Raw genomic sequence first — 18,323 nt, forward strand, 5'->3', positions numbered from 1 at the left:
CCTTCTGGAGACGCCTACTCACGATCTCTCTCCGTCTGAGCCTCGAATAGCTTCATTCATCCTTCTTTGTCGGTATTCAGAAGTCAAGAACCACGGGCGTTCGAAGCCTGGGATACAGCTAACTGTATCGGTTGACCAGTTGGTGTTTACCGAAGCACCTTGCGAATTTACGATTCCAGAGCCGAGCTGGGCCCCTTTCGTCCGGGATGCACGGACCGTGTGGATCCCCGGCGGGCTTGAAAGTGGGTCCTCCGGCCGGACACACACAGTCAGTCGCGCAGATGGCTTCCCGAGATTTCGTTGCCATGGAACTTGCCGTTGGGATTGGCAGCTTCTTGAACTCACGAGTTGATCAGCTTGCTGCAAAATCCACATCTTTTTTTCGTTGAAATTCTTTCTATGTGCCTCCGAAGTCTTGATGATTGGGGTCTCGTCAAGGGTAACCAGCCAAGGTACATACTTCAGCTGGGGATGCTCCTCTCCAGCCAACATGAACGACACCGGTGGAGGTTTCGAAGCACGATACCTTCAACGTAGCAACAGCAAGTGGATACCGCTGCAAAAAGGTTTTCTCGAATTCCAAGGATCTCAAGACTCTTAGTGCATGCATTTGATTACGCTTGCAAGATTGTGCTTATTCCCGCCGGACCCAAGTGGGGGGGCCATGGGCAGGAACTCACTCCTTGATACCTTACTCACCACAGGCTTGGCCCCGCGGCGTTATCAGCGAGAAGCCCAAGTCACCTCGGTGTTTGGGCGTATCACCATTTCACTGATAGGCCACTAGGAAGTTCCGAAGTCGTGCTGCCGTTGTTCCCACATGGCGGTGGCCCCGATTCTCCTCCCTTGAGATGTAAAACCCACGAGGCGAGCCAAGAGGTTAATAAGAGGGCCCAGCGGGCGTCTCTCGAGCAATTCGAGACCTTTTCGACTGGGCGACAGTCTGACAGATGCCACCGATGTCGCAGAGATCAACATGTGATGATACAAGAAGAGGCTCCAGAGGCTCCAACGGTTCCAGAACTGACTGCAGGTGGATAAGGGCATACTGCAGTCTGCAGTGCACCTATCAAGAGTGGGGTGTGGGAGCCCGCGATGACAGAGCATCTTACGATTCTCCAAGGGGTGCTTCTCCCTGAACGCAGACCTGCGAGATGAGCCCAGAATGGTGGGAGTGAGAATAGGGGCAAGCTTAGGTTTCATTCTAAAAGAGCCTCTTTCTCGTGGTACAGATGGGCTACGATGTGGATGGTACGGGATGCTGACATTTCTTGGGAGATCCTGTGATCTCAACCATTGACGTTGGTTGCACTTTGGCGATCGCTGCTCGATGGACTAGCACCCGGTATCGTGGATCTTATCCCATGATCGCCTACCTTACTCATGTGTACGGCTACTAACCCTCGAAGGTAGGTAAATAAAGGTGTAAACAAACGGGTATCAACGAACCGTTGAACCATAACCAGCGCTATCGCGTACCTTGAGCTCACGAGGTAAAGACTTCAAAAGTAGTGGGTCCTATTTCAAAAAAAAGTCGGAGCTCGCGCCTACGGTTCCCGCGCCCCCATCCGCCCCGGCACACCTCGTGGTCGGCGTTTCCAGCCCTCTAGCCCCCGTCCCTAAAGCCGCCAAGCCTTTAAGGAAAAGCTTCCCTCCTGTGATCGTCTCCAGACAGATAGACGGAGTGACGCATTTTGAGCCTTGGGTTTTCGATTATCTACTCCTTTGGGCCGTTTGAGAAACAGCGCCGGTCGGTCGGCCACTCGGGTCTCGAGCTCAAGCAGTCAGATCTTGGCTGCCTACCCGTTACCGTTGCCGATGGGTGTCAGAGACAACCAAAGATACACACGCAGACCTCGCGGGGCTTTTACTCTCCGCGAGTAGACCAGCCGGTGTGATAGCCCATCTGACATGCAGCCAAGCAGAACCTGTCAATCTCTCTGCCCTCGCCTCCATTTCCGCCGACTGCTCACGACCTCCGACCGCGAACGTAGACCTCCTTGTCATTTTCACGATCCGGAACGGCCAAGCTCCGCTCATCGCGAGGTGGAAGATTGTTGATTTTAGTGGTCGATGATGGCGCTTTGGAAGTCTACGAACGGAGTGTAGCACCAGGGCAAGGATCCACTGAGCTTACCAGCTTCATCACGAGTTTTGCGATTCTTGAAAGTATTCTTTGATTGACCATAGCATAAACCCGCGGTCGGTGTCTTGGCAAGACCTATAAACCGGGGGGGTTCGTCTTGAGACTTTGACAGTATCACCACATGGACCAGCCTGTCACTGAATCCGTCTGTCTGCATCGTTCATGAATTCTCATTATCTTGATGGAAACACTCAATCACTCCAAACTCCAGTGGTATAGTGCTGTTACCCCCGCTACCCACCCCGGCGTCTCCTAATCATTAAGCAATGTTCCCTTATGCACACATGAGAATATCTACAAACGCAGCTGCGAACAGCTAGGCGAAGCTCCTACGCACTAGCGATTGTTGCTGTCAGCCTGCTGTCGCCAGATGTGCGTGTCGCCCAGGCTCATTGAGCTGTCTGAGGCAGCCGAGGCCGTGTTCTCGGGAGCATTTGGAGTCTCCGTATCCGGGCCGCTCTCTTCGTCGTCGTCCGTGTTATTGTGGACTGGCGGCGGATCCTGGTAGATCCACGGCTCTTCTAGACTGCGGAGAGTTAATGAACAGGAAAAAATCGACATGATTCAACATGGTTCAACATACCGAGAGGTCAAGCTGGGATTCGCAAAGGTCAAGCCCTTTTCTTTATCCTCGTCAATGGTGCTTCCGCGCCTGAGCAAACCTTGCGAGGGTCTCGGCCCCTCAAAGTCTTCGTCAAGTATAGCCGCATCCTCAGGGTCAATCTCAATGCGGATGCTGCGCAGAGATATGTATCGCGTAAGCGGCTCGAAACGACGCTTAAAGTAGAAGCTGTACCAGACCGTAAATGCAATCAGAGGCAAGACAGCAATAGACTGGACAAAGGCAAGCGACAGTGCCATGATACTGGAAAGTATCACCTGCGACACGAACAGACCAAGAATAACGCGGTAACTGATGATTCTCCAGGCGCCGCCGGTCGCATGCTGAGGCTGGTCCATTGCGTAGAGCAGTTGGTATTTGTAAGTGAAGTAGCCAAGGATGAAGTAAAAGAGGCCAACGGTCAGAATGAGCCAACCGAATCCCAATGTGCTGTACAACAGGCACAGCATGAAGATGAGCATTGCCGTCGGTAGGTAGAATCCGTAGCTGAACACAGTTGGCTGCATGATTTCGGCAAAGTCCCTAGGGGTCTTGGCGCCCATTCGATAGATCGGGTAGAGGAAGACACTGCCGACCTGGAGCAGCCTAAAGGGAAAGAGGCCAATACCTTGAAGCATGATGAAGTTGGTGTAGAATATTCCGAGGTCCTGGATCTGCCCGGCAATTTGTCGCGTCAGGGTAGCAGGACTTTTCCAGATATCCTGGATCTGACGAACCAAGTTGGCAACGGTGAAAGCTGCGTTGGAAGTGGCAAAGACAACAAAGATGTTGAAGAAGGTGAAGAAGAAGTTTTTGGAAATGATGGAGAGCTCCACGTCACCCTTGGAGATCATACCTTGCTCGTACGAGAGGTATTCGTAGAGATATGGCACGGCAACGTTCAGCAACGAAACGAGAAGCGTTGGCAAGCCGGTTTCGATCAAGGCACGTAGTGTTGGATATTGGTCGAAAAATCCAACAATGCCAGGGAACCACGTCTGGAAGTTGCGAACGCTTAGCAGACTAGCAATAGACGCAACGATTGTCAACCACAGCACGGAGAGGACGGCGACAAATATCGTAATGATCCATGAACGGAGACGACGAATCCCACGAGGTGCGTACGTGTTGGGCCACATTACATCAGAAGGAGCGGGTGCGGGCTTCGTAAGAAGCTGTCCCGGTCGAGGGTCGATGCGGGCCTGGATTGCCATCTGACAAGCGGCGATCGAGTCCATCGTGACGAAGGCCAGATCGGCCGGGGTGAAGTTCTTCTTTCTCGCCTCGCGGATTCTGTCGTCGAGGCGTCGCAGCTTCTCCTCGTAGTAGTCAAGGGCGTCTATCTTGCGACTCTGAAGTTTGAGCAAGCCATACCATAATCTCACTTTGGGGCGCGGTCTCTCGACGAGTTCGGGGTTGATGTTTTCGTGCCCTAGTAATCCACCATTCTCTCCAGCCTCCTCGTCGACTTCGTCTTCTCGAGGCTCCAAGACTGAGGGCTCGGCCTGGGGGTCGCGGAGGCGCTGGACTGACTTGGGGAGCGCTGCCTGTTTTCCGAGATACACGCTCCAAGTCTCTTCAAGCTGAGCCAAAGCCTGCGCTCTTTGAGCAATGAGCGAGTCGAGCTCCCGCCAGTCGCAGCACAGATTGACATGCTCGACCTCGCCAATTTCTAGCTTTTCGATGAGTTTCTTGATTTTCCCTTCGTCGCGTAGATTTCGAGGAATGCCAGTAAGGCGGAATGTTCTGTCGGTGATTGTAGACTGTGTGCCGAGGTACTCTTGACGGACATGAATGACTCTAAAGGTCGCCTTGTTTAGGACGTAGAGGGTCAAGCCCGTGAAGAAGTAGCCAAATGCCAGCCATGCCCAGATGTAGCTCTTTGCCATGTTGAAACTCTCGTCGTCGCCGTCCGGAGCATCCCAGACCGAGTTTTCGTCGTGTGAATAAACTCCCAGAGCGCGAGTCTCCATCGCGATAGAGGCCGTAGGAGTTTTACTAGGTTTTGGTTTCCTTGGAGGGAAAGTCTCAGGTCCGAGCGCAGCATTGATGGGTAGCATCACGGTATAGGCGAAGAAGGCCAGTATAGCCAGAATGCGGATAGCCATTTTGAAGAAGGCAAGAAACTGTTCCCGTCAGATAAGTATGCCCAGTCACGAGTGGTATCTTCGGACTTACGACAAAGGCATCGAGACCGGCAGAGGCGAGGACTTGCTCCTCAGTAACGCGATAAAGTCCCGGAATCCACCCAAAGAAGGTATCCGGCAGTGCGGGCAAACCAATTTTGGGGTCCAGTCTGCGCTTGCGCGCGGCGTACAGGGTCGGCCATCGTGGGCGCAAGAAGCAGAAGGTGGTGAATGCTGTGAGGCCAAGAACCAGGGACAAACCGAGTTGGACCCAAACGTCACGATCGCTCGGTTTGATGGCCTCTGGCGGTTTGTCTTCAAACACCAAATATTCCATCTTGCGTGAAGCAGGTCTCCCCGATTCGGATGCGACTGATGGAGCTGTTGAATCGCGAGTCGTTGGGTAGAAATTGGTGATGTGTTGGAGAAACTCCAAATCGTGAGGTACGGTAGTGGGTTGAAACAGGTGCTGGGAGCTCCAGGCACGAGGGAGGTCTCCACTTTCATCCGAACCTGTGACGTGATGATGCGTCGGGTGATTGTGGTTCTGGTGGTATTAGATAAGCAACGCCACAGTTTTAATGAGGTGGCTGGGATGAACCAGCGCTCCAGCCACACGAGGGATCGAAGGGCGCAAGTGCGCACGCTGTGCCTGCATTCTTCTGCATCAAAATGCACAAAAAGGCCCCTCAAGAGTACGGGGTGTTCCGGCAGCCCTATAAGGCTTTCCTTTTGCTATCCGGCCATGGTCCTAATTGTTCATTGAGAAGAAGAGTACGCAAGGTTGCGGCCGGCACATTGCAGATGCCGAATGAGAGGCCCTACGGCACAGCTTACTTTTTCGGCAAGCCACTTGACCTTAGATTTCATACGCGGTGCTTCAAGATACTCACCCTTTACTCCGTACTGTTCCTTTATCTGCAAGACAATTAGTGACGGCCAAGACGGACGGCTGCTCGGCTGCTCCCTCAAAAGTTTTGGCGATCATCGGCCCCACTGCCGTGGGGTGGGACCTAGGTAGACCGACGCTCTCCCGGCTTATTTCGGCCCTTCCACTCTGTTCACCACCGCTGATCCGAGGGAGATACTTACCTCCATTCTTGCAGGGGAAGAATTCAGAGCTCATGAAGTGAAGCTGCAGGGCTTACACAGCCACGCGGCGCTCTGTCTAGCTAGTTCTGATGCCCGGTGCTGCAGGCGAGCTGCATCTCGAACGAGCACGCCGAAAAGCTTCACCGTGAGACAGCACAGCCTCAACGAAGAAGCCGTTTGGCGGAGTTTTCCATGCTATCTCTGTTCCACGGGCAGAGTATTTGGCAGCAATTACCAAGTGCTCGGACGACCAAAAGTTGAGATGGATGGGAATTTCCGCCTGAAAATTCCACAGGTTTCAACGCGTTCCTGGTGAAAGTGCCATCTGGGCAAGCCGCGCACTGACAAGTAATGTTTGCAGTGTGCCCATCACAGACATCGGAACCATGTTCCAGCTTCGTGCATCGTACATCGTGCATTCATACCGATTATTGGGAAGGCGGTGCATCGCGGCGTTGTACCTCTTCCTCGATTCTTTGAATGACAGTGTGGTCATCTGCAGTCGGCGACAAAGAGCAAGATCATCGGGCGCCAGTGGCTGCAGAGACTTGGCGTCTGCAACGCGCCTTGAGTAACACCGTTTGCAGTACAGAGTTCAGAGAGGCATGACGCCCATGGACGCAGACGATGACAACTGATGCGCCCGTCTACACATGGCCAGATATGGCTTCTGCAGAGAACAAGTCTGGATTTGGCGCATGTACCTACAAATGCTGTGGACATACTCCGTCGGAAGGGTGTTGAAGTTGAAAACAACGACATGAGAAACGGGAGCAAAGAGCAGGCAGCAAAGGGAATAAAACGTCTTGCTTCAGTTGAGACTCGGGCGAAACAGTCTGCAGGGCCACTTGAGTGCCAAGGTGCGGCCCGGCCGGGGGCGAGTGCAGCGCGGGTGGCTCTGATGCAAAGACGGTCGAAGAACCATCTCATTATTTGATTGTTCTTGTTCTGGCTGGCCGCCGTTCTTTTTTATAACCGAAACTTCAGCAAACTTCATCGAAGCAAGGGGAGCGGCGGCCATTGCCTTTGTTATCGACGGGTCTGGATTGGTTCTCCTAGTGTCACTTTTCTCTCATGTCAAAGGTCTCAGTCTCGAGGTTCCCTGTATTTGGGTCTGTAAGCGGACATCCGTACCTTGATCGAAGTGACAAACTGCGTCCGGCGACATTTGGAGACGTTCCCAAGGTTCCTTAAGATGACCGGTCCCTGCCGCCGTGGTTATTAGCGCTCGTCTTCCCGCCCCTTCCCCTCCATTTACCCAGTTCCCGCCCTCCCTTTTCCCCAGTCCAGTCCCGTCCATTCCCGTCCAGACTCCAGACTTCCAGCCCTCCGCTGCACCGCATCCCCTCCCGAGTCGCTCTTTCCCGACGCTGTGGAATTGGGATCAGCCCTTGCCTTCCCATCCAATTGGACTGCACCTTCCTCCAAACCGACCTGCATTGGATGCACCTGCCTCCACGGCTTTTGTCGGCCCACAACCGGTACAAAGTACATCGAGAAAAAAAGGAAGGAAGGAAGGAGAGGAAAAAAAAAAAAGAGGGAAACCACTTCCCCGGTCGTTCCACTCCTCCCGGATTCGCCAATCGACCACGAAAATTTCGGCAATTTCCAATCTTTTCTGCCCCATTTCACGAACCCCTCCATGCCCCTCTCTCCTCCACAAACTGCCCGCCGACATCGACGACGATCTCCGAGAGCAATTGAGAAACAGGGACATGCTCGACACACTCAAGATGAGCGAGACCCAATTGACCTTTGGTCGGACCGACGACTACATCTTCATCTCCAAGCCCAAGAAGGGCATCGCCTATGTTGAGGCCCGTTTTAAGGATGGCAAAGGTGTACGTTCTGCCCCGCAATGCTCATTTTCACGAGCTTTTCCCCCCAAATTCTGTCGGACAGTTGCTTACAATGAGAACAGCTTGCGCACACAGACAAGGGATGCCAACTGGTATGTTCAGTTCTCTGATATGAACCTCATTGATCCCATTTTCCGTCATCTAACGTGCCTCAGCTTCTCTCCAAGCTTGAAAGAGAATGGAGCGCACCCAAACTCAAGGATGACACTGTCATCTCACTTGAGGCTGACCTCTTGAAGGAGCCAGTTTGTAAGTTTCTTCATTCTCTTTTGGGATCGCACTGCTTACCATCTACGTAGTCCACAAGGAGATCCCAAGCGACATGTTCCACTCTCTTCGTGTGGTTGAGTTCCAAGGCCTGGATCCATCTACTCGTGTCGTCTCTATCCGCGACGTTGCCATCAAAGTCAACCTCTACGGATGCACTCCAGAGTCACCTTCCGAGTCGGATGATGAGTTGGTGGACATTCTTCCAAGCGCCACTAAAGTCGATGGCATCTGGGAGCTGTAAGAATACCTCTTTCAACTTTAACGTATATATCACTGACCTTCTGGCTCTCTAGATGCTGAATCTGATCACTTCCTAGCTTGGTCACTGATTAAGCTACTTCATCTGAAATCAGCGAAAGAGACGCAAATACTGTGGCCGGTTCCCGTTAACTGGGACTTGGTACCGATCTCTCCCGGCGACATCTCGTACCGCCGTGCTGCTCACTGGGGGACGTCGGAGATCCGGAAGAGCGCTGGGCCGAGAACGCCGAACACGCCGAACACGCCATCATCAGCTACCATTGTGGGCGATGTTAAGAGCATCGGCTGACATCGCGAACCCGATGACGTCGAGCCACGAGTGTGCATGGCCTAATTATGTGCATCACAGACGCTCATTCAAGCAGCCTTAACAATCTAAGGGCGCGACACACTGTCTCAGGCAGGGCCACACACGGCATGATCGTCAGGCTCGACGACAACCTCTACGATCGAACATACGTCGTATCGACGAATTACGGCAGGAGGTGTCGGAACATGCGATAGAACTCCGATGCATGGAGTTGCAAAGTTCGACGGACAATGAGTCTAAGCAACATCGGCTCCTCGTCAGCTTGAATGCTATGCAGCTCTCGCCGATGATATCATTATCGAAATAGACAAAATCGAGGACTTGGGGTCACGCTTGCCCTGTCACTCTTGTTGCTACCAGTGTCTAGAGAGATGGATGCTCCGGGCGAGGTTGACGCAGAGGTCCGTTAGCTTCGGCGCAGAACAAAATATACTGTCATCACCGACAATAAGGTTTGGTGATGAACGTTGAAGACCTTCAAGGCATGACGAGAAGGATAGACATTCGATTGAACCTTCTACGGCCTTTTGATACTCATTGTGTTTATGATGAACTCAGTGAACGTTGGCTGTAGTCATTAGAAGTAGATCAATGAAAAGAGGAATTCTCGATCCCAATAGTTCCGCACTTGCCTTGCCATCTCCTTGGCCAATCGACGAATCAAGCAATCGCTTTGTGGTCAATCACCGACCAGGCATTTCTCTCGAGGGGAGAGCTTGAGACCTAGGGGTCTGTCTCGTTGCATTCATCCAGGGTTGTTGCTCAGCCGAGACACAGGTCTCGGCCAAGCATCAAGATCATAGCGCCTAGAATTGCCATGTTGAAATAGCGACTTCAGCCGCCGCGTGCCGTCCCCTTCGCCGGCAAACGCAGTGTTGTTATTGCTGCCGGAACGATGGGTCTAGACCAAGCCAGGGATTCAGCTTCACCGAAGATGCCACAATCTTTTCTTTGGAGGAAAAGTGCTTGCGTCTCGTATGGTGAGTCGGTCAAGTTCTTTGGGAGTTCCCCGCACTTGATCTGGACGCCAAGCTGAAAGTTCTAGGAACTCTCGCTTCTGCTATGTCTTGGATGGGAACCCGAAAACGGCATCGATCAATAACGGGCGGGAATGGGCCCATGGCGGATCGCCCCCAATTTCGAAAGGATGATATTGCTGGAATTCCCAATGATGAAGCCAAAAAGCCATCAATTGAAGTTGATTGAAATGCATTGTGTACGTATGCCTTTTTGTGTACTTGATTACATGAATATCAGTCGTTGCAATTGGTATCGACCTGGCTGGCCAATAAGTAGCACTTTCAACTGACGAAAACCACGACTGAGTAGACAACATCGTACTAAACAAGCCATGATTTAGTAATCCTTAATCCGAGATATCTATCAAAGAGCTTGAGAGAAGAAGCTATCCGAGCTGCCTGCGGATCTCGACCAATCGCATAATCAGCTTGAGTCACTACCGGCGTCTCTCTCAACATGGAAATTTACGTTCCCAGTGTTTTCAGGGATGGCATTCAGCTGGCGCTAAGCAAGCCTCAAACAAAACCCCACCGCCGGAGCAACACAGTCCATGTATGCAGATACCGCTTTCGAGAAATGGAGGTTTCCGTGATACTCGCAAGTATGAGCCATGTTCTAGGAGATTGAACCTGACGAGGAGGAGATGGTCCTGGCCAGCTCTGTCTCGGCCGCTTCAGCTTTCAGGCAGACAGCCACAGGACTTTTCAGCTGCCGGTAACGAAAAGGTGTTGTTTTTCGTTCGTTTCTCACGCCATACACACGAGTTCAAGACAAAGATGCTTGACCGCACAGTATCCTGAACGCCAAAAAATCACATAAAAGCCTTCAAGAGAACGGCGACGAAGCATAATCCCAATCTTTCTTCAGACTATAAGATGCTCATCATCGACCTCGTTGCTCGACTCTTCTGGTTTCCCTTCAAGCCATTCAGAAGATATCTGCCTCCTTCTCCTCCGTCTTCTGCACCTACCTGCAAACCCGTCACTCCTCACCACAAGCCCAATTCCCCTTCCATCAATAAACCTGACTCCTCTACGGTGACTATCAAACCTTCCAAGATGTATATCTACACCGGCAAGTTCACCGGGGACTATGGATCTGCCCAGGCTAAGGACGAAACCTTCATCATCATTTTGCCCAACGGTCACGTCAGCAAGGACGATGTTGCCTACGTCTTCTTCCAGTGGACCAAGAACGGGTACGGCCAGGAGAACGTCAACTGGTTCCAGACCTTTCCCATCGAAGACTTGAAAAAGATTGGAAGCAACGATGAGTTCAAGCTCAACCACCACAAGTTCAATTGGGAGATCATCGCCCTGGATGGATACCAGACACTCAAGGTCTACATGAGAGGGCCAGGAGGCGTTAAGAAGCCTGTCGAAATAATCCTCGAGCGCGTCTGGGATTCCGAGTCCCACGGCGGAAAGGCTAACGATATCCCGCTGGTCTGGACCGGTAAGGTCAACTACCAGGACAGCGCCAAGGACGAGATGGCCATGTTTGTTGTCACCGAGGGATTTGGAGCCGGACGACCCGTCGTTGCGCTTTGGCAATGGTACAGATACAACCTTCCCAAGAACGACCCGAGAATTGTTTGCTACGAGCCGACCGACAAGCCCCCGCCAAGAGTCTCGTTCGTTCAGTACGGAACGCAGAACATTGAGCACGAGAGTGATGAAGGCGTCAAATTCAGCTTCAAGCACGACTACGAAGTTTTCGCCTCCTGGACCCAGGGCAATGGCAAGCTTGCCCTCCGCTTGAAGGAACCCGATTCCAAGACCCCCCAGAATCTTGGAGAACTTAGCCTTTCTGGTCGCTTTGACCGCAACTCCTTGTAAGCTGTCCCGTTCTCCTCCTTCTATGATAGGCACATGTACTAATGTCTGACGAAACAGTGGCTTCCACCCCCCTGAGTCGAAGCCGGAGCACCTCAAGCTGGATGTCAGACTCCCCCAGCCGCAACCCTCGCTGCCTCGGATCACTGGCAAGATGCCTTTCCCTGAGACCCTTACGGAGACTTTGGCGCACACAGCTGCGTTCGTCGATCAAGCTGGCTACCTTGCCAAGTACGCTGAGGAGGTACGTTCTCACACATCTCCATGGTCAATAGGATGTCTCAGGCTAATAATGTCCCTCAGCAATTCAACGCTCTCAACGCCAAATATGGCCTGCGCGGCCAGCAACTCGGTGCTCTCAAAAGCAAGAGCGAGGGTCTGGAGAAGAGTATCAAGCAGAAGGAAGCCGATCTCGCAGCTGAGAAGAAGAAGCTTGAGGAGCTTACCAACACTCTCAACGCCGCTCAAGCGGCCGCAACCAAGAGGGAGACAGAGCTCCAGAAGAAGATCGACGATGCCCTTGCGGCGCTTGCGAAAGCCAGCACTCACGACAAGGCGGATCACGCTGCCATCGAAGAGCTGAAGAAGAAGATCGAGGCTGAGCGAAAGACTCTCAATGCAAAGATCTCCACCCTGCAACAACAACTTAACGATGCCAAGACTGAACTGGCATCAAAGGAATCTTTGCTCGAGAGTGCGCGGAAGGAAGCCCGGACCCTGAACACCACAATTATCGTGTTGAAGGGCAAGTTGGAGGCTTCCAACAAAGAGAGAGATGACCTGAAGAAGAAGGTCAGGGACCTCGAGGCGTACAAGAGGAACGCGGAGAACGCCCTGGACGATGCTCAAAAGGCATTCGATGCTGCTCAAGCCGAACTGAAGACTGAGAAGAAGCGGTTTGACGCACTTGCGAAGAAGCTTACGGATGAGATTGCGCTCAAGGACAAGGCTATTTCGGACCTCAAGGCGTCTGAGACTGCAGTCAAGAAGCTGGAAGAGAAGATTGCCGAAGATGAAGAATACCACAAGAAGGATAAGGAATGGCATGACAAGGACGACAAGTTCCATGAGGAAGAAAGAAAGCGGGCGTCGGAAATACAACCCTTTCACGCTCATTAGCCAACTTGTGGTATAAGAGAGGATGTTGAGTCTGGAATAGGACTTCGAAAGGGGTGATTGGGACTATTGTTTCATTTGTTAACTTTGTTTAATCATTTCAATCTGTTTGTTGTTTCATTCAGCTTTCCGTTAGTAATACAATCATTTAAACCGCCGCAATGGCTATACCCATCATGCCTGCATTCAAGACATCGTATTAGGCCGTAAAGGACTCCGAAAGCTCGATGTATGGAAATCTACTAATGGTTATGGTCTGACCCACATAAGTCATGAGATTAATCTAGATGTGCTGTCGGGCTGAGCTTATCATGTGCCGCTGTCGACCCGGCCTACACGTACCACCGACACCATGGTGCGTACTTATCAGAAATGTCGATGTAGCATAGGGCTTTTGGTTCGAGCTTCTGTAGACTTGGCAATCGACACTTGGCTTCGTCCCCCCTTCCCCCCGGTCTCTCCGTCTTCATAGTTGTTGGCGAGTACCCCGGCACTCGATCCAGACAAGAATCTAGGAGTGCCAAGACTTCTGGACTTGGAAGTTATTACGAAAGATAATCCAAAAGCGGTAACAATTCTCAGCCGGCGGAAACAAGCAAGCTAAAAGATGTCTTTAGGCATACCGATGAGCATCACAGAGATATTTTCTCACTGCTACTTATTGAGCTCAGGTTGCGCACTTCGTTGCCGCGTAGCCTCTCGGAGAAGTCCCGACAGGCTATGGAATCTGGCTTCTATGCCAACCCCACAGCCTCAAACTAGTTTTGTATAGATATCGAGGAGACATCATACACGTTACCAAGCGAACAGTCAACGGACGTAAGGAGATCTCCTCACGAAGCTCCAGAAATTTGCGGGATCTAGCCAATCCCATGGTCTCTAGGAGGTCTTGAATGGTTCATTCGCAGCAGACTTACACATTCTCATCGTTTGCGGAGTATACAAGCCTTAAGCATCTTCTAGAAATGTGGAGTTCCGTTTGAAATTTGATTGCAGTTTTCAGAATACCTACTCATGTGGCATGAGATTCACATGTTCCTCTTGTAGCTACTCGGTCACTGTCCAATAGGAATAAAAATAAGTTTTTTATCAGCTCTGTCTTGCCGGCCTCATCATTCATGCAGCAACAGAAACCATATTCGGCTAGCTGTTGTCAAAAGAAATCACACATAGCAAAGGCGCGATGATAAGCTCGAAGAAACTCCAGCTGACGGCAAAGCCCCTCTCGTGTCGTGTTCCGGACACTGCTATAGCATGAATTGCCAGGAGAAGAACAGAAATTGTGGTCATCCCCCATCCCACATTCTATAAGGTGTTCATAGGTTTCATCTTTATAATTATCACGGTCTATATTTATTCATATTCTCTATTTTACAGCCAACGTCGTACTTATTTCTAATTTTAATAAAGAACCGTTCTGTGTATTTGATATTGATGCCTCTATTATAACTATACGACAAAGATACTATAGCAGCAACATGTAGCGATATTATGTCCGCAGAATGAATTTCTATTTCAGGATACCTCGGCACGATCTAGTCCGCTTATTGACTGCCGACTTACAGTCTAAGATGGTTGCCAAGGCAAGAAATGAGCACGAGGGCTGTCACATTTGTGGGAGTGATGTCTGGAGGGGAAAAGGTTCAGTTGGAATTAAAATACGAAACCAACATATTCCAGCACAGCACCGCCATCTAATCCCAACCACCTAAAACCCTTCTACATAACATCATTATGTGCTTTGTAAGTATAACACTCAAATCTCCTTGACAAATCCAACCTCAACAACCCTATCCATCGCCAACCTCAGATTCGCAATCTTGGCCCGAGTATTATCCCGAATCCACAAGAAAGTACCCAAAGTGAAGCGCCGGAGAATACTCGTCCCTGTCCGGATATGCATCTGCCCCTTACCGACGATATACAGCACCTTGTGCGAATAAGCACGATCCAGCTTCGCCAGCTCCGCCGCAACTTTCTCGTCCCGAAGCTCCACAGGGCCTTCCGTGTCCTCCCACGAGGCGTCCGTCGTCGTCTCTCCGCATGCAGTAGCCGCCTTGCTCGCCGCCTGCTGCACGACAAATTTGCGCACCTGCTCGTAAATCAAAGCGCCGAGATCGGGACTGACGACCTCGTCCATGAAGCCGTGGCGCACGACGAGGCGGTAGCACCCTGCCAGATTTGCGAACCGCGAGATGTGGTAGCGCTCCGAATCGGGAACAGTAGGAACCTCGACGGGGTGAAGATGAAAGAACACCACCACGTCGGGGAGCGCGCCGAGCTTGGAGGCAAAGTGCGTGAAAACACTTGGCGTCTGCACGCCTGTCTTGTCGAAGAAGATACCGAAGCCGCTGACAGGGGAGAGGACATCGCCGCCCCAGCGCTGGGTGAGCGCAAGCATGCCCTCCTTGTTCTTGGTGACGAGCGTGCTGGGCTGGAAGCGGTCCTCGGCCTCGGCGCGCCACTGGTTTTCCTTACCGAAGCGCCAGAGGAGGAACATGCCGGCCATGAGGGCGGAGATGAGAAGCGTGAACCAGGCGCCGTCGGGGACCTTGTTGAGTGCCGAGGAGAGGTAGAGGCCGTCGAGGGTGGCGAACATCAGGGCCGGCAGGGCAATGAGCCAGACGGGCAGGCGCCAGACGAGGATGGCGACGAGGGTGACCATGAGGGTGTCGAAGAAGGTGACGAAGATGACACAGACACCGTAAGCGTGGCCCAAACTGGTTGTGTTGTTGTAGACTGCCGTGACGAGGATGGTGCCGAGCATGAGGAGCCAGTTGAGGAGGGGCACGTAGACCTGGCCGTGGAAGGTGGAGGAGGTGTGGACGACCTTCATCTGGGGGCAGTAGGAGAGTTTCATGATCTGGCTGGAAAGCTGGAAGGTCGCCGTGATGATGGCTTGCGAGGCGACGATGGCGGCGAGCACGGCGAGGATCAAGCTCGGGTAGAGCATGCCGGGCGGGACGGTGTTGAAGAAGGGGTTGGTGTACTTCTCCGGCATGAGGGCGAGATGGGCGGCCTGTCCGCTGTAGGCGAGGATCAGGCAGGGGTACGTCCAGAGCAGCCAGCTCATCTGGACGGCGCGCATGCTGAAGGCACCGAGATCGGCGAAGAGGGCTTCGACACCGGTGAAACAGAGGAGAACGCCGCCGAGCATCCTCCAGCCCTCCGTCTTCTTCTCCATGAAGAAGTGGATCGCGTAGTAAGGGCTGAAAGCCTTGAGGACGGTGTAGTCATACTTGACGAGGTTGTAGATGCCAAAGGCGCCGTTGAAGCCCAGCCAGATGATGACGATGGGCGCAAAAGTGGTGGCGAGCTTGGTGGTGCCGAGGGGTTGGATCAGGAAGAGCAGGACGAGGATGCCGCAGGTTGTGCCGACGATGGTCGACGTGCTGATGTCGGGCTTGACGACGGAGAGACCCTGGATGGCGCCGAGGACGGACTGCGCGGGGGTGAGAATACCGTCAGCGATGACCATGGAGACGGCGAGGACGCCAATGGTCTTGAGGAAGCCTCGTGTGAATTTGGACTTTTCAATGGCCGAGCGGATGCCGCGCGTGACGGGGCGGACGTCTTGGGTGTTGTGGCGTTCGATGCGTACTGTTGCCTCTTCGCGGGGATCGAAGTTTGTGATGTTGGCCTTGGTGGTGTTAGAGCACGTGCGCGTAGAAAGGGGAAAGCATCAGTGTTTGAGGCTGATTCGACTTACAAATCGGGTCAAGAGTGAGTAGCACGAAAAAGTACCACCCTCGCCCTCGTTATCGGCGTGTAAGACGATGAAGACATATTTGACCGTGACCATGAGAGTGAGGGACCAGATGATGAGAGACAGAACCTGAATGAGGTCGTTCTTGGTTGGAAGATCAGTGAAGGTAGACGAGTAGACGTAGAGAGGACTAAACCATTGTTAACAAAACAAGGAACTCCCGCATATGTTTCTTGATATAGACTCACCTGGTTCCAATGTCGCCGTAGATGACGCCAATAGACTGGTACGCAAGCCTGCCGAATCCGTCAGCACATAAACCCCCTCAAACCCTTACAGAGGGAGCGCATCACGGCCAAACAACATACCACATCAACGTCGTGCCGGTGAACACCTGCTTCTTCCTCCCATCATCGCGACGCCAATCATCGCCACCCTCATCAGCCTCGGCATTCGTTTCCCTGGTAATAGCGCGCGAGAGGCGGTTCGAAGCGACGCGGTTCAGGTCGCGGCTCGAGTAGATACCGCCGGCGATGCCAGAACTGGAGCCTCCATCAGGACCGGGGCGCGGGAATGTAGTCCACTCGTCGACGGTCGAACCGGACTTGTGCTTCTCGAGCTTGTCTTCGATTGTGATTCTAGGAGCGCTCGGGGTTGTCGGGGTGCCTTGAGCGTCCATGCCAGGCTGGAATGCTATTTCAGGGGATGGAAAGGTTAAGAAATGGGAAAGGAGAGGGAAAGAGAAGGCGCCGGCGTAAAGCACAGCGAGTGAGAGATGGGACCTAACAAAATAGTAGGATCCTGATGGCAGAGAATATCTAGTAAAGTGGTAAAAAGGGGACTTCACAAGAACCAATACACGGTAAGATCTTTCGGTTGAAGATTGAAAGGGCGGGATGCGACTTCTTTAAGTCCCGGGAATTTGGAATGACAGGGTCTTGATGTTTCTGGGTTGCCCTACCCTAATCTCAGGATTAAATCTTTGTCTCAAAAGACAAAAGACAAAGACGGCAAAGTTGGATGAAGGAAGGGGAGAGAGTGGGGGTGCCATGAGGGATCTTGGTTCATCTTGCCCATCTCGGGGACCCTCGAAGAGAGTTACAGAGAGGCAGGCCAGCATGGCGGTCAAGGCTAGCCCGGCTAGTGTAACGGGAATTTCGATGCATCCTTGATGAAGCGGACCTAGTACCGACGCGGCCTCTACTTTTTGTCAATTAGCCCCGGAGAGCAAAAGCCACCGGGCCCATATTAGCATCGAGGAACGACTGGGCGGTCGACAACGACGGCCATCCCCGGGGGTGGAATCCAGCCCACTTGTCCCCCTTCCCACCTTCTTGACGTTACCCACCTCGGGGCCTACTTGTGAGATCCCATGTGGCATGTGGCGTGCAGGTTTCCCATCTGCACATATGCACGGGCTTATCTGTGAACAGACGGGGATGCCCCTCCCCCTTTGGATGCTTATGAGAAAGAGTTTGATGACAGAAACAAGACTGTCACAAGCTTTCTTCGATAATGGGGGTTGGCCCTTCGGAAGCGGAGCGGCTATGACTAGGTGCTCTTCCTTCGGCTCTGGGGTTGGATGGGCTCGTGTAGTGGACTTCAGGCGAAGTGCGGCAAGGTGTGCCGGGTGGGAGGAAGGCCGGATGATGCAGGTGAGGGAACGAGCGCCCGCTGCTATGTATGTGCCGGCATGCTGTAAGTAGGCTGTATCCATTAAGTGGTGATGATGAACGTTTTTTCTGCGAGACTGCTTGCGAGTAGGTAGACTGAGTGGAGGGGCCGGTTGGCAGGGGTAGCTTGCGTAAAGGTAGGGGTAGAGGCGGCTCTCCTCCAGTCAGAGATGGTGGGAGAGCACGCTGTACCTAGAGTCTTTGACTCTTCTGAGACTAAGAATGCGGTGTTCGCGGGACCCGTAACCATAGTTGAGTTGGTGGTGTCAATTTGCACACGGCCATTGAGGCAGCTCCGGCGGCTTTGG

At 52.6% G+C, this 18,323-nt stretch overlaps 5 protein-coding genes across 5 annotated transcripts; 3 read left to right on the forward strand and 2 right to left on the reverse strand.

Moving 5' to 3' along the window:
* Positions 1-2,482: 2,482 nt before the first annotated feature.
* Positions 2,483-5,971, reverse strand: CLUP02_11599 (uncharacterized protein; the record flags this gene model as incomplete). The annotated part of the gene is made up of 5 exons (XM_049290566.1): positions 2,483-2,672; positions 2,730-4,873; positions 4,926-5,420; positions 5,711-5,791; positions 5,966-5,971. 5 exons carry the CDS (start codon positions 5,969-5,971, stop codon positions 2,483-2,485), a joined length of 2,916 nt encoding a protein of 971 aa, XP_049147711.1.
* A 1,068-nt stretch (positions 5,972-7,039) lies between these two features.
* On the forward strand, positions 7,040-7,159 carry CLUP02_11600 (uncharacterized protein; the record flags this gene model as incomplete). Its single annotated transcript, XM_049290567.1, has 1 exon — positions 7,040-7,159. The coding sequence occupies one exon, from the start codon at positions 7,040-7,042 to the stop codon at positions 7,157-7,159; it is 120 nt and encodes a 39-aa protein (XP_049147712.1).
* A 521-nt stretch (positions 7,160-7,680) lies between these two features.
* On the forward strand, positions 7,681-8,335 carry CLUP02_11601 (thyroid receptor-interacting protein 13; the record flags this gene model as incomplete). The annotated part of the gene is made up of 4 exons (XM_049290568.1): positions 7,681-7,806; positions 7,887-7,916; positions 7,980-8,073; positions 8,124-8,335. The coding sequence occupies 4 exons, from the start codon at positions 7,681-7,683 to the stop codon at positions 8,333-8,335; spliced, it is 462 nt and encodes a 153-aa protein (XP_049147713.1).
* A 2,225-nt stretch (positions 8,336-10,560) lies between these two features.
* On the forward strand, positions 10,561-12,639 carry CLUP02_11602 (uncharacterized protein; the record flags this gene model as incomplete). Its single annotated transcript, XM_049290569.1, has 3 exons — positions 10,561-11,519; positions 11,581-11,764; positions 11,824-12,639. The coding sequence occupies 3 exons, from the start codon at positions 10,561-10,563 to the stop codon at positions 12,637-12,639; spliced, it is 1,959 nt and encodes a 652-aa protein (XP_049147714.1).
* Positions 12,640-14,392: 1,753 nt separating this feature from the next.
* Positions 14,393-17,021, reverse strand: CLUP02_11603 (potassium uptake protein; the record flags this gene model as incomplete). The annotated part of the gene is made up of 4 exons (XM_049290570.1): positions 14,393-16,276; positions 16,346-16,532; positions 16,591-16,638; positions 16,711-17,021. The coding sequence occupies 4 exons, from the start codon at positions 17,019-17,021 to the stop codon at positions 14,393-14,395; spliced, it is 2,430 nt and encodes an 809-aa protein (XP_049147715.1).
* Positions 17,022-18,323: the final 1,302 nt, after the last annotated feature.

Source organism: Colletotrichum lupini, chromosome 6, assembly GCF_023278565.1.
Source record: "Colletotrichum lupini chromosome 6, complete sequence".
Taxonomy (NCBI): domain Eukaryota; kingdom Fungi; phylum Ascomycota; class Sordariomycetes; order Glomerellales; family Glomerellaceae; genus Colletotrichum; species Colletotrichum lupini.